This window comes from Bos indicus, chromosome 1 (genome assembly GCF_029378745.1).
Source record: "Bos indicus isolate NIAB-ARS_2022 breed Sahiwal x Tharparkar chromosome 1, NIAB-ARS_B.indTharparkar_mat_pri_1.0, whole genome shotgun sequence".
Classification (NCBI taxonomy): domain Eukaryota; kingdom Metazoa; phylum Chordata; class Mammalia; order Artiodactyla; family Bovidae; genus Bos; species Bos indicus.
Window position 1 is genome coordinate 142704249 of NC_091760.1, and position 15407 is coordinate 142719655.

The following is a 15407-nucleotide window of genomic DNA, read 5'->3' on the forward strand; positions in this document are numbered from 1 at the left end:
TTTAGCATGCATTCTTTTATTGACACTTTTTAAATTTTTTATTTTTTTATTTTATTTATTTTTTTGGATTTTATTTTATTATTTAACTTTACAATATTGTATTGGTTTTGCCATATATCAACATGAATCCACCACAGGTATATACATGTTCCCCATCATGAACCCTCCTCCCTCCTCCCTCCCCGTACCATCCCTCTGAGTCGTCCCAGTGCACCAGCCTCAAGCATCCAGTATTGTGCATTGAACCTGGACTGGCAACTCGTTTCATATATGATATTATACACGTTTCAATGCCATTCTCCCAAATCATCCCACCCTCTCCCTCTCCCACAGAGTCCAAAAGACTGTTCTATACATCAGTGACTCTTTTTCTGTCTTGTATACAGAGTTATTGTTACGATCATTCTAAATTCCATATATATGCGTTAGTATACTGTATTGGTGTTGTTTTTTTTTTTTGGCTTACTTCATTCTGTATATTGACACGTTTTTTTAAACCTCTGTTAGAGCAGCAGGATTTGTGAGTCAGTCCTGGAGTACTGTTTTTCTATAAAGGCTACTGGCTCCCAGGAGACTCGCTCTGAGCCCCTTAACTGCACGATTATTTCCAGTTTTTTTCTCTTGTCCTGGTATCTGTGATCTAGTCATTAACCATGCAAACGAGCAGTTAATAATCTCAGGGGTTAATCTCTGGAGAATTAAAGATGTAGTCATGTTCTTTGGGAATTAGGCTGGAAGGGCCCTCCTGGCACAACTGTTTTGTATGCTGAGCACGAGGGAATTATACATCTGAACCATGGAGCCGAGCTGGATCTTTATTATCCTATTTGAAAGTTTTCTCAGTAGAACCAATGAGATCTTTGTATAATGTTCACAATTGTGCCTAGTTTAATATTAAAAATTGTACCACGCAACGAAAGATGACCCAATAGAGGAATAAGAAGATGGCATTGGCTGGGAAGTATTCGATATGAAATTTACAAATTCAGTTCACACCTGATGGCTACTGAAATAAAACATAAATCAGCTATCATTCTGTCATCGTTTGTCGCTCAGTCTCTCAGTGGTGTCTGACTCTTTGTGACTCCACGAACGGCAGCACACCAGACTTCTCTGTCCTTTACTATCTCTCAGAGTTTGCTCAAACTAATGTCCATTAAGTTGATGATGCCATTCAACCATCTCATTCCCTGTTGCCCCCTTCTCCTCCTGCCCTCATTCTTTACCAGCACCAGGGTATTTTCCAGTGAGTTGTCTCTTTGCATCAAGTGGCCAAAGTATTGGAGCTTCAGCTTCAGCGTCAGTCCTTCCAATGAATATTCAGGGTTGATTTCTTTTAGGATTGACTAGTTTGATCTCCTTACAGTCCAAGGGACTCTCAAGAGTCTTCTCCAGCACCACAGTTTGAAAGCATCAGTTCATCCTTACCATGTTTTATTTCTCTGGCCCTTCTCGGGCCGGGGCCACTTTTATAGAATCATGGAGTTGTTATTTTTTCTTGGAGACAGAACTGTTTGAGGTTCTGCTTTGATGTCACAAGATGAGAAGCTGTTTCCACGCTGCTAAGTGTCCTTCCAGGGTGCATGTCTGGGCGATGTTACATTCACACGCTCTGTACTAACTTACTAATCCCCTACCTCCCTGAGGCTCACTTCCACACCCTGCGGCTTTAAATTCTGGCAAGTGACGAACAGCTCTGAGAACGCAGCTTCATGGCCCTCAGACCCAGCTTCAGGCAGGAATCACTGGGTCACAGGGGTAGGTTTATGGCTTTTGATCTGTTTGTCCAATTGTGCGAAGGATGCTCTCTGAATCTGATGTACCACTTTGATTTGCTGCTGTTTTCTCCTGCCAGTTCGCTACGATAAGGTAAGAGAATACTTTGGACTTGATGGAGGGAGTCAGATTCGGGTCTGAAATGTGTTTTCTGCGTAACAACGAGATGGGACCCTGTGATGTAGTCTGGCAGGTGGGTACTTACCTTTCCTGAGAGATGCCATCTGCCTGGATGGAGAATGAGCCATGACACAAATGTGCCCCAGGGGACATGGCCACAGTGGTGGCTGGTGTTTACGAGCAGGCATAAGGGACTGCTCCCGGCAAGCACACGGTCTGAAGACACTGCCACAGTCAGTGGTGCAGGGGAGAGACGGGCCTTCTCTCTGGGTCCAGGCAGCCCAGGCCCCTTCGTGCTGCCACTCAGGAGAGACCCAGAGTCACCACCACTGCCCAGCCATGCTCAGGACCCTTGGGATGGCCCTGCTGGCCCTGCTTATCATTGTGAACCCGAGCCAGGCCAGTGGCTTCACAGGTAAGGGGTCTGGGCTCCGTGTGGGTGATGCTGGAGGGGCAAGGGCTCCCAGGAGAGGGTCTCCTGAGGACAACAGCCCTACCAAGAGTGGGGCAGGCAAAGATGCACCTGCTGGGAGAGTCAGGGACTGCTCCTTTTTGGGAAAACTTTCTGTAACCACAAAAGAGGTGATGGGAATGCTTCAGAATCAGCTAGGGGTGAGTGGGGTTCAAGGGCAGGTTCTGAGTCATCGGGTCTGGGGTGGGACCCAGAACTCTGCATTTCTGCCAGTAGTACAGATGCTATAGGCCTGCTGAGAGTAGCACATCCCTGGAGATGGAGAATCGAAGTCTCGGGAACCTTGGCCCATTAGTCTTCAATTTACAGATAAGGGGAGGGAGACCCAGAGTGGCCAGGGACTCACACAGGGTCACACAGCTGGCCAAGGGCAAGATTTCCACCAGGACGACCCTGCCCTTGATCCTGACTCTGACCTCCTTTCCCCCACCAGGGAGGGGGGTTCAGGATGTGGGTCTTCCCACTCACCTGGGGCTCTGCCAAGCCCATTTCCTTGACATTAAACGAGGGTGCTTGTGGCTCAGGGGGATCAGAAGGGTCGGGAACACATCCAGGGCCTTTGAGAGACACGTGTCAGCTGCCAAACACTGGGATTCACAAGCCCCAGATTTCAGAGCGCTGAGATTGCAAAGCTTTTAAGTCGTTTTCTCCTACACATCCATCTTATTCTGTTGGGGATTCACACAGAGCCCTTCTGAGTTCCTGCTCTCAGTTTCAGTTTTGAACTGGTTTAAAATTTCTTCACAAATTGGCAGAATTTTGTTATTTCTTTCTATGAACTGTGATTTTGTAAGGAAACTTGGTATTTCCTCCGGAATGAGTAATGTGCACATCATTCAGGCCAGTGGCAGGACAATGGGAATGTCGGGAAGCCAGATGAGATCTCAGGGGGCGTTTCGTGCATGTGAGGGCTTGGGCGGTGGCAGCTCAATGGTCCTTCAGGCTGCAGGTCTGTCTGCTCCCAGGTTCCACATACTGAGGCGACGGCCATGATGTCATTTAATCCTCCTACAATCCCAGGCACAGCTATGATTTTACTATAGGCAAGACCAGGGCACCGAGAGGACATGAAATGAGGTCAGAGCCACACGGCTGGTATTTGTGGAGCTGGTGTGAGTGCTGGCCTCAGCACCCACCAGAGCACTTAGATTTTCTCCCTCTGGGATTCGAACCCGGGAACCCCGCCTTCTGTGCTGCGGAAAGGATTTGTTGAACAGCAGAATATGCCCACTGGTTTATGCGGTGGGCTCTGGCAAGAAGCCAGGCCTGGGAGGACTTGGTGGCCTCCAGCACAAAGTAAAAGACAAAGGAGAGGCAAGTGGAGTTTGGAAGATTTGTGTGTGTGTGTGTGTCTGTTTGTGTGCCTGTGTCTCTGCTTGTACGTGTGTCTGCTATGTGTGTTTGTATCTATGTCTGTGTGCATGTGCGTGTGTCTGTGTGTCTCTGTGTGTGCATGTCTGTGTGTGTGTGCATGTGTCTCTCTGTGTGTGCATGTATCTGTGTGTGCGTGTGTCTGTGTGTGCACACGTGTCTGTGTGTGTGGTGTGTCTGTGTCTCTGTGTGTTGTGTCTCTGTGTGTGTCTGAGTGTCTCTATGTGTTGTGTGTGTGTGTTTGTGTTTGTATATGTGTCCGTGTGTTTGTGTGCATGTGTGTGTGTTTGTGTGTGTGTGTGTGTGCGCGCGCGCATGCCTGTGTGCAGGAGGGCTCTGCTGAGGATCAGCTGGGACCTTGTCATGATCAGGCCCAGAGGCTTTCTGGAGGCAGAGGAGTAATCTTCATCAGTGGTTGCATCTTGCCTTCAGTTCAGATGAAAAACAAGGTCTAGGTCGGCCTCACCAACTTCTCCACGCAGGAAGCTTTGTCCTGTTCACCCCATTGCTCCACGGTGACCCTGCTCGCTGCACATCTTCTCCAGCCCCCGTCCCAGTCACCTCTAAGCTCTGGCCTCGGAAGCTGCCTGCTCCTGCCTCAGGCCACCCAGCCAGGGGCCTCCTGGTCCCTCCCAAGGCTTCCTGGGACACGCTCTTTGGTGGGTGCAGGTTGTGTCCACTCCCAGAGGCCTGGCCATCCCCAGGGAGGCCACCATGTGGCTTGGGAGCAGACTCGCTCTGGGGTGGTGGGATTCAGCACCCGACTCTGTCTGAAGGAAGGCTGCAGGCTCTCCCGCCAGCCTGAGCATGAGGGCTGGCTTGGCCTCATTCCTTCTGGGGGTCACCAACCCCCAAGCCTCGCTTTCTGCCTGCTTGTGGGCACCCATGGGCTTCCCAGGTGGCACTAGCGGTAATGAGCCTTCCTGCCAATGCAGGAGATGTAAGACATGTGGGCTCAATCCCTGGATCAGGAAGATCCTCTGGAGGAAGGCATAGCAACCCATTCCAGTACTCTTGCCTGGAGAATCCCATGGACAGAGGAGCTGGCGGGCTACAGTCCATGGGGTTGCAAAGAGTTGGACACGACTGAAGCAACTTAGCACGTGTGCACTTGAGCACGTGGAGGACAAAGGTGGGAGTCACCAGGGGTGTTGTCCTGGCGTGGGGATGAAGGTGATTTCTAATGTCCCCTCTGAGCTCTGCCCCAGAAATCCAGCTTCTCCCTGAAGGTTTACACTGTAACATAGAGCCCTGTCCAGGGGGTGTACAGTCTCATAGAGCTTAGAGCTCTATATGAGGTTGAATATATGAAGACGTAAGATATATTCAAGTCATTCATTCGTCCTTCACTGACAACCCATGAATGCAGTGAGTCCCACACTAGCCTCAAATGTGGAGGGCACCCCATGGTCCCCATGTCAGCCCTGGGGTCTGCAAAGCACCACAGACTGGGGGACTTGGTGGTGGTGGTTTGGTCACTGAGCTGTGTCTGACTCTTCGTGACCCCAAGGGCTGCAGCCCGCCAAGCTCTTCTGTCCATGTGATTCTCCAGGCAAGAATACTGGAATGGGTTGCCATTTCCTTCTCCAGGGAATCTTCCTGATCCAGGGGTTGAACCCGGGTCTCCTGCATTGCAGGTGGATTCTTTACCACTGAGCCACCAGGGATTCCTGGGGGACTTAACAGTTGAGATTTATTTCCTCTCAGTCTGGAGGCCAGAAGTTCAAGATCAAGGTGTGGGCACGGTGGATTCCTCCTGAGTCTGGGAGGTGGGTCTGTCCCAGACACCACATCTCCAGGGGCTTGGGTCTACTTGTGGTTTGAGTGACCTTGGCCTGTAGGAGCATCACCCTGACCTCAGCCTCATCTCCCATCTTATCTCCCTGGGTGTATTCCTGTCTCTGTGTCCGTTTCCCCTTTGATAAGGACACTGGTCATGTTGCATTAGAGGCCACTCTGCTCCAGTATAAACTCATCTCAACCAGTTATGTCTGCAGAAACCCTACTTCCAAGTAAGGTCACATTCTGAGGTCCTGGGCCTTAGAACTTCAATGTGTGAATTTGGGGTGGGACACACTTCAGCCTGGATGCAAAGAGCTGACTCATTGGAAAAGACCCTGATGCTGGGAAAGATTGAGGGCAGGAGAAGGGGACGACAAAGGACAAGATGGTTAGATAGCATCACTGAATCAACGGACATGAATCTGAGCAAACTCTGGGAGATAGTGAAGGGCAGGGAAGTCCGTGCTGCAGTCCATGGGGTCACAAAGAGTTGGCTACGACTAAGCGACTGAACAACAGCCACCACCCTTCAGCCCATAATAATAGTCCCTGCTCCATGAGGCAGTAGAGGCTCCTTGGGCAGATAGAACACCCCAGGACCCCAAGCGAGCTGGTCCATGACATTGAGACACGGGGCTGGTAACAGCAGGTGCCACAGGGTATTGAGAACCAAGTAGTAATGCTGACGAAGGCCATGGGCATCTGTGCCCAGGAGCCAACCTCCAGGTGAAAGACATTCAGGGCCGGATAAGGCAACCTGGGTGTTTCACTGCAGACGCTGTGCCCTCATCTCCTGCTGACGATAGCAACAATCAGACTGTACTTTACCATCTATGCACGTCTCACATGGGCTTGACATGTGTGTTTATCTTCCATCTCATTCCAAAATGGGTGTCACTGCCAGTGTGCCCAGCACATGTTGGGCTGGCGTATTCACTGAGGGAACTTCTGTGTATTCACGCTGTACGTGACAGCCCTTACTGTGGAGATGAGAGGTGTGCACAGTGTCTCTGGCCTGGAGAGTCTGAGGACCCACAGCAGAGCCCAGGACATGAGCCCCAGATGCTTGGTTCCTCTGTATCCCTCCCTTCAATGTAGAGCACCGCTGGGAGGAGGAGCAGGCTGGGAGGTGTCTCCTGTCTTACAGAGGAGGCTTGCTCATCATAGGTGTCATGCTTTATCCCTTGAGTCTCCATGCCTGCATTGCCTTCTCAGATACAGGCCAGTGGGCAGACCCTCTGGGGTCTGCCCTGTGCAGGGATTTTGTTTCACCTGCTCTTGCAGAAGTGGGGGACTTGCAGAGGACCCCACAGATTGTTTGATCCTAACATTTTCTTCTCTTGTTTCTCCATCTTCCTCCCTCCCTCATAGAAAAAGGCCTCTCTCTGCTGGGCTTCCAGCTGTGCAACTACAGCGTGACCCAGAGCGTGCAGAGCGTGAAGGCTGTGCAGATGTCCCGCCTAACCCGCGTTCCCTGCGGGGGCTGGATCCCCTTATGGCGCTGCCCGAAGACTGTCTACCAGACCCGGTACCTGGCGGTGGAAGTTCCGGAGCCCAGGAATGTGACCGACTGCTGCGAGGGCTACGAGCAGCTGGGCCTCTACTGTGTCCTGCGTGAGTCCTGTCCAGTGTTGGAATAGCCACTGTTCACACCCTTAGCCCTGAACTGACTAGATCCTTCTGGAACGCTGCTTCTCGGCCTCTCGTGAGCAGCTGGGTCATTCAGAGGGCTAGCCCAAGCCCAGGGCACTGGCCTCAGCCCAAGGTTTCACATCCAGGCGTGGAGTACACGTTCTCATGGGTGCTGATGCTGCTGGCATGAGGCCCCACTTTGAGAACCTGCTGTGGGTGTTGGCTCTCAGACATGGCTGCACATTAAAGTCCCCAGAGCTTTAAAAATGCTGATGGCTGGGTCTCTTCTCAGAGACTGTGATGGATTCTGTCTAGGGCAGAGCTTGGGTACTGAGATCTTTTTTTTTAAGGCTCCTCCAGCAATTCTTAGGCTTCCCCAGTGGCACTAATGGTAAACAACCCACCTGCCAATGCAGGAGACATAATAGACCAGGGTTTAATCCCTGGGTTGGGAAGATCCCCTGGAGGAGGAAACGGCAACCCACTCCAGTATTCTTGCCTGGAGAATCCTGAGGACAGAGGAGCCTGGTAGGCTACAGTCGGTGGGGTCACAAAGAGTCAGACGTGACTTAGTGCTTAACAGGCACAAATGTGCACCAGAAATTCTAACCGGCGGCTAAGTTTGAGAACCAGAATTTGTATCTCCTCTATGTTGGCAGCCAGGTTTTTCATTCTAAAGACTGTGAAATCCTTATCTGAACGCCAATCTGTAAGAGATGGAAAGGGGCCCCCAGGGGCCCCTAACTGTCCAGAGGCCTCCAGGCCCTCTTATCCTTTCTGTGTGATTTAAAGATGCTTGGGGTGGTGATCAGCACTGGTGTGGCTGGTCCGGGCTATGTCTGAGATTGAGGGGACCAGGCTGTGTGGGAGTTTGGGGCTCAGCCTCTTGGCCCAAAGGGAACTTCCCAGAAGACTTCTTCCAGGGCGAGGGTGCAGGTGGGTGCATGTGTGAATGTGGGGGAGGTGTGACCGTTACTTTGAGTCAGTTCCAGAGCTAAGATGGGTTTCTGAACAGTCAGGAGGTTGCCCTGTCCCCACACCCATGATGGAGGGGAAGCGAGATGGGTGGGGCTCCGTGGGTGGCCATGGGGCACCCTGAGACGTGAGGGCCACCACCTCCAAAAGCAGAAAGTGCCAGCTTGGGAGGGTGCAGGGAGGGTCCCAAGTGCACCATCGCCAGGGCCGGAGGCCAGGACAGGCAGCAGGCTAGGTGTGGACCCCGCACCCCCAACCCCGGGGGCTATAAGATGTAGAGTCGGGAATCAGCCAGACCCTGCAGATGGTTGCGTGGGTGGAACACAGAGTCCTTCTGAGCTTGCCCTCCCTCAGGCCCCCAAAGTCCGCAGAGGTCAGGAGAGCTGACATCTCTCCGCTCAGTGGCCAGACTCAGAGATGACAGGACAGCTCAGAGAGAGCAGGTCCAGGAAGCGTACCTCTCCCTGGAATTTTGAAATGATACCACGGCCACCACCAGTAAAGCTAGGAAGGGGCAGGGGGCGTCAGGTCTGGAGCTGGGCAGATGCTGTGCATTCATGCTGGTTCCTTAAAGGGAAATTTGTGGGCGTTGTGTGTGGAGGGGCTGTCCCTTGGTTCTGGGTTCAAAGAGTCTCTTCCTGTGCTGAGTGTGGGCCCCTCTCCACTCTCCCTGTCTCTAAGGGCCACATGTACAAAGGGTGGTGCCCCTGCCCTGGGAGCACCCTATTCCTGGGGGGGTGCCATGTTGGGGAGGCCTTGGATGGGGCTCATGGCACTTGGTTTGGAGCATCAGATTCTGGTTGATGGAGGGGCCATCCTGCCTCACTCACCTTCACTACACTTCCCACCTGCTGGCTGTCATGGGGCTGGTGAGGTCACAAGTCCAGAAGGCCAGAGGCATCCTCGGCTCTACCCAGGCCCAGCGGTCACGTTTCTCTGCACTCTGCTGCCCCACAGCGCTGACAAGCAAATTCTCCCGGATAGAAGGCAGGGAGGCACCTGCCGCACATGTTTCTTCCCAGCAGACCAGCCTCTTGGGGACTCAGCCCCACTTGTAACGTGTTAACGCCTTTAAATAGAAACTCACCAGGCAGGAGAGGCCCAGAACATTCTAACTAGAGTCCTGTAGGCAGATCTGCTCTGGGAACTGCAGATCGTGGGGTGACTGATGTTTGAGGGTGGGGACCGGGTGGAGGTGCTGGGAGTGAAGGAAGGAGCACTCACCCAGAAGGCCCCCCAAGCCCCACAAAGGGGGCTGAGATGGAGTGGGGGGTCCGCAATCCTCCTGGACCTTAAAAGGGTCACTCCAGAAGCAGCATGGAGAGGAGCCAGTCAGGAGCCCCGAAGGATGGAGAAGAGAGAGGAAAAGGGGGCTTGATTGAGGGCATCCTATAATGTTTAGTGGAGGCTCCTCCTCACTACTGGACAGGAGCTGATGGGGACACAGCCCGGGGAAGGCGAGTCCCTTGACCAAAATGGGGCAGACTTGGGCCTGAGTCTCCCTGACCCCCGTCGGGTTCAGTGTGTGGTGATGGGCCCAGAGCCCACTGGGAAAGTCCTGGTTTGGTGTCTGGACCCCACTGGGCATCGCGGCTGCTGAGGGGACTGGTGTGTGAACACAGAGCTGGGGCAGGGACCTGCAGCGCTCATTTGCTATGGCTTGTAAGGTCCCTGGTGAGCATTTGATTCCCCCCACCTCCAAGCTCAGGGGCACCATGTGGGCAGCTGGAAAGTACCCCGTCAGAAGAGTTTACACCATGGGTACCAGCAGCTCAATTCTCTCCACGCCTGCCTGGCTTCTCTGATCAAAGCCTGAATGTTGGACCAAAGTTGGTTCTGTGATGCCTCCTGACAGCCTGGCTCTTTGGAACTGGAAGTGAGAAGTCTCTGGAAGTGATGTACCGAGACCTGTGCTGGGGCTGACCGTCAGGGAACCAGGCAGAGGCCAGACCCTGAACGTGCTGGCCAAACGCGGCTCACCTGTGTGTGGGGCTTCTCACGTCTCGGCAACCTCAGCTCAGGGGTCTCATCTCAGCAGCACCAAAACCTCAGCCTTGCTGAGGATCTAAAAAAGGGAAGAGCATTATGAGAGCATGTGGTATGGTTTTCAGTCTAGATGACCTTTTCAATTTTTTTAAGTCCCACATTTTGAAAGCAATGATAAGCCATACGTGGTTTTAATTAAATGTCTCCTTAAAACACAAAAAGGAATACACAAGCCATGGAGAAAATTTGGAAACAAAGAAGAGAGAGAGAGAAAAAAAAGGGAAATTGCCCATAATCAACCCCCTCCTTGCCCCACAAGAATAACCACGGTTAACATTTTCTTCTAGTTTCCTTCAGGGCAGACGTTTTACAATAGCAGGGTCACCCTGTTGAAGACATTTTATAGCACGCTTTCACCCCTTGGCAATTTATCTGGAACATCTTCTGTGTCAATGGATCGCATTCTCCAGCATGATTTAATGCCCACAAGGCATTACCTCATAGGGATGGATCAGCACTCAGCAATCTCCTACCACTTAATATCTCGTAGTTTCCAATTTTTTTTCGTTATAAATAATGCTGCAATGAGTAATGTATGGTGCAAACACGGCTGCACACAAGTTGGAATATTGACCCAGGATGGATTCCTCAGAGGAGGACCGAGCATCACAGTGGACACTCAATACCTGCTGTTCCTGCATGGCTGGTCTCCTTCACACAACACGCCTAGGACCCCGCTGGACTGGGAGCCTACCCCAAACTTCCCATCTCCTGGGCTGATGGCCAGGGTCCCTTTGAGGAAAGAGGATTCTGAGGAGGGTTATAATCTGATTATCCCAGAGTGGATCAGATTCCCCAGCCCTGGAGAGTCCTCAGGTCTGTGGCTCAGAAAGCTCTGCCTTATCTCATTGAACGTGCCTAACGTGGGATGGCCAGGTGCTGGGCAGTCCGGAGGCATTGCTTGTGTTGGGTTAGGGAAGGAGAAGCAGATTTTTAACTTTCTACCAAGTCGGAACTGTTGACTGTTCTCTTGGGCTCTCTGTAGGCTGGACAGCCCCGAGGGACAGAGAGAGATTACCAGCAGCCTTCCAGTTAAGACAAACTGTAACTCGAAAACGCTTCTGTTGTGAGCAAGCAAGCATTTTGGGAAGTCAATTTTTCTTCGTGTCCTGTATTTTCCTTTCATTTAGATAAACCTCTTGTTGTTCAGTCACTCAGTCGTGTCCAGCTCTTTGCAACCCCATGGACTGCAGCACACCAGGCCTCCCTGTCCATCACCAACTCCTGGACCTTGCTCAAACTCATGTCCATTGAGTTGACGATGCCATCCAACCATCTCATCCTCTGTCGTCCCCTTCTCCTCCTGCCCTTAATCTTTCCCAGCATCAGGGTCTTTTCCAATGAGTCAGCTCTTCGCATTAGGTGGCGAAAGTATTGGAGTTTCAGCTTTAGCATCAGACCTTCCAATGAATATTCAGGGTTGATTTCCTTTAGGATTGACTGGTTTGATCGCTGGTGCTGTCTAAGGGACTGTCAAGAGTCTTCTTCAGCACCACAGTTCAAAAGCTTCAATTCTTTGGTGCTCATCCTTCTTGGTTTAGAATAGTTTTAGATTTCCAGACAAAGATTTGTAAAGACAGTAAAGAAAGTCCCCCGCCTCCTCCCCCAGAGTCCCTAATGTTAGCTCTGACATTTCCAGGGTGCATGTACCAGCAAGTACCAACCCTAGTGCCTTACTGTTAGCTCTACTCCATGCTTTATTTGGATTTCTGTTCCCCACTGTAACATCACTTTTCTGTCCCAGGAGACCAGGTTATTAATACATTTAGATTCATGTATCAAATACCTTCAGTGCTGAGGTGGTTGGTTTTTATGATGGATGAGAAAGCACAGAGCTCCGGATCCCTGGTTGGTGGCCCTCCAGGGATTCCCGCATTTCCATCCCAGCCCCGCCTTTCGGGCTGCCCTGCATGTCTGTTCTTCACACCCCAAAACCTTCCCTGTGTGGCCGCTTCTCCAGGACTTCAGACATTGGACTAGCCACCAAGACAACTAGGAAGTGAGGAAGGAGCCAAGGGCAGCGTGGAGAGGAGAACACTCCTGAGAGTGACCGCCAAGCCCAGACTCGGCTTCCACAGGGAGAGAGCTGACGGGGACCCTCTCTGCATGTTTCAGCAGCTAAATCTTCTTCTCCTTGGCTGATGTAGCTGCCCTGGTGATGTGTTCCCAGCAGGAGGGGCCACTCCCCTTTTTTTCTGTCTGTGGAGCATCCTGCAGAGAGCCCAGGGGACCCCAGAGGACCACCGTCAGTACTCAGCACTTGCCTTCCACCGGGCGAGCCCACAGGTCTCCCCAGGGGCGGGTCCTCCTCAGCTCTGTAGGCGTCCTTCCAGAGCGTGGTTGTCACGCCTCCTCTGACTTTCCAGGGGTTTGAGGGGCCTGGAGCTGTGCTTCTGAATGTCGTGTGGGACACAGAGCCTTAACGTGGATCTGGGTGGGAGCTGGATGGGTTTGAGTGACATTCATGCTGGCATGGAGCACTTATCCCAGGGTGGGTAGCCAGACCTCATGCAGGCCCTTTCTCGGATGCTGGCACTGGGGTCTCACCTTCCTTGTACTTTTCTCCCTGCTGCTCTTAGCCCCCTGGAGCTCAGGGCTGTGAAGCCTTTGGTGTCCTGTGCTGCCCTCGGCTCCATCTACTGCTGGGCTTGCACAGACCCACAGATTCTCCCAGGGGTCAGTCCTGCTGCCCCCAGTGCCTGGATCCTGAGTGTCCCGTAGCATTGGCTAATACCTGGCCACCTGCCTCCAGCCAGCTTCCCCAGGTTTCAGCTCTGTGCTTTTCTATCCCTGAATATGGGCACCTGGCTCCTGGCTAGATCCCCTGGGAGCCTGCAGATTCTTAGATAGTTCTTATCTTTCTTAGATCTCTAAAAGCTCTTTTTCTTTAAAAGCCCACTCATGACTCCCCCAGACCCCTGGCTAAGGGTCAGGGCACCGGTTCCCCCGAGTCTCACATGGTGGCTCCAATCACATGTGGCCGCACGCCCCGCCCCTCCATCGTTTTCACTTCCTGTGGGCTCTTGCCTGCTCATCTGCATCATCTACCTGGAGCTGTATCACTCCAGGCGGAGCATGTTGTGAGTGGTGGCCCTGCCCTTGCCCGCATGTCTGCATCATCTGCCCAGAGCTTTATCACTCCAGGCAGAGCACGTTGTGAGTGGTGGCCCTGGAGATGTGCAGCCCACAGCCATGCTGCCTGATCTTGGTGGACCTCCCGGGAATTGACCAGAGGAGGGGACAGCCCAGGCTGCCCACATTTCCATGTGTAGGTCCCGAAGGCGTGCCAAGCTTCCCATCTGCACAGCCAAACCCTGGCTGTGCCTGAGCCCGTTCTTCCTGCAGCTTCTCCCAGGAATGGGGCCAAGTGGATGACCAGGCCTGACGCCTTCTTGAAGCTTCTTCTTTCACATCCTGTCCTGTCTGTCAGTACGTCCTGTGGACAGTTGCAGCTGCATATTCCCAGGATCGGAGGCTTCCCGCTGCCTCCACCCATTACCCTGGTCCAGCCTGCACCATCTCTCACCTGGAGCATCACAATGGGCTCTCAGACAGGCCCCTGCCTCCCTGGCAGCCGGGACACAGCTCAGACGAGCAAGTCAGACTGCTCTCGTGGAGGTCAGCGAAGCAGGATAGGGGAGGGAAGGAGCGGAGGATGTGGATGACTTCATGGCGTTGGCAGAGGGGTGGAAAGGTGGTTTGTCAAACTACAGGTACTGGGGGCTCTACGTATGATGTGCGGCAGCTCCAGTCCCCAAGAACCACCTGAGGGTCCTGGAAGATGGGGACACGGAATAACGTGATATGGGGTCAGAATAACGTGAGAATCTGGGCAGGGCAGCCACGGTGTCCCCTTCACCGCAGGACTGCCCTGACCCTCCAGGCCCCCCGTGACAACACCAGAGGGTTTTCCATGACCCAGCCCCCCTGCTTACCCACTATGCCATCACCAGGCCCACTCCTCATTCTTGCCTTACCCCTCACTCTGCACACTGCTGCCCCCTGCCCAGGCATAAAGGCTGACGGTTTGCAGGCTCCCCCACCTCCCTGGCCCTACAGACGCTCGTCTCCAGTGCAGTCTTCTTGCCCACCTGCTCCCGGGCCTTGCCTTCCTCCCTGCAGTGTTCATCTGCTCAAACTCCCATAGTTCTGTCTGTACACTGGCCCCCATCCACTAGGCTCTAAGTGTCCTGAAGGCAGAGACTTTGCCTCTGGGCTTCTGCTGGGTCCTGGGCACCTTGTGCTAGGCCTGGCACATAGTAAGTGCTCAGTAAATACTGGATGAGTGAGTGAGCTGTTAAGCTGCAAAGCAGCAAAGGGGCCTCTCAGGGGGTGGTGGGGGCCTCTCTTCACAGACTCCTAAGGCCAAGAGAGAGGACACCCAGGCCCCCAGCCAAAGTTGCCCTCCTCCCAGAAAAGTCAGTCAGGCTGCATTAGAGTCAGAGCAAACAGTCTTAATGGCTGCTCTGCAGGGCATGGCGAGGCCCTTGAGCGGGTTGCTCTGCGTGCCTCGGAGCCGCAGATGGATCCCTCTGCCCAGAAGCATCCGGATGCAGCACCACATGGCCCACTGGGATTCTAGAGCCAACACCACTCATCACTTATCACCTCATCACCTGTTCCCCCAGCCCTGAACCGGTCTCAGGAGTTTGCATCCAGACCTGGGAGCTGCCCAGTGGTGGGGTTGGAAACATCCGCCTTGCTGTGCACTTTGGATGCTGAATGTCCTGGTCTTCAGAAGTGCTGCCCCTCATCAGGGGGCCACCGCTGCTCAGCCCCTGCAGCCCCAGGTAGGACAGGGGCCTGATCTTGGAGGAGGGGGGAGTGGGTTTCCGGAAGCAGCTGCTTGGGTTTTACGGAGAGCCTACAGCCTGTGTCTGGCCTGCTTCACTCATCAATATCTGGCCACTGACCTCTGGGGGGAACTGTGCTCACAGATGCCCCAAGTGGGGAAGACGTTCCTGGAAGAGCAGGTGCCTCAGTTTCCCCACATTGCCAGGGGAAGCCCTTGGGGCCCCGGTGAGTTTGCTGGGAGCTGAGCTGTGTCAGAGCTGGGCGGTGTTGGGCTGTCAGCTGGTGCAGCCCCGTGGGGACCCCCCTGTCTGGCAGGTCCATGGCCTGGTTCTCAGTGCAGGCCCCTAGGAGAAGGCGTTCGTCAAGGTTCAGAGACAGGGAAACACACATTTGTGTACGTTTTATACAGGCTTCCCAAGCGGCACTAGGAGGTAAAGGA

At 53.2% G+C, this 15407-nt stretch overlaps 1 protein-coding gene across 1 annotated transcript in view; it reads left to right on the forward strand.

The window, feature by feature from the left end:
* The first annotated feature begins 2235 nt into the window (after positions 1-2235).
* Positions 2236-15407, forward strand: part of UMODL1 (uromodulin like 1) — a 75243-nt gene continuing 62071 nt past the window's right edge. Inside the window, exons 1-3 of the mRNA XM_070787590.1 lie at positions 2236-2311; positions 6893-7135; positions 14803-14964. Of these exons, the coding sequence (XP_070643691.1) occupies positions 2236-2311; positions 6893-7135; positions 14803-14964 (481 nt within the window). The remainder of the gene's footprint in view (positions 2312-6892; positions 7136-14802; positions 14965-15407) is intronic.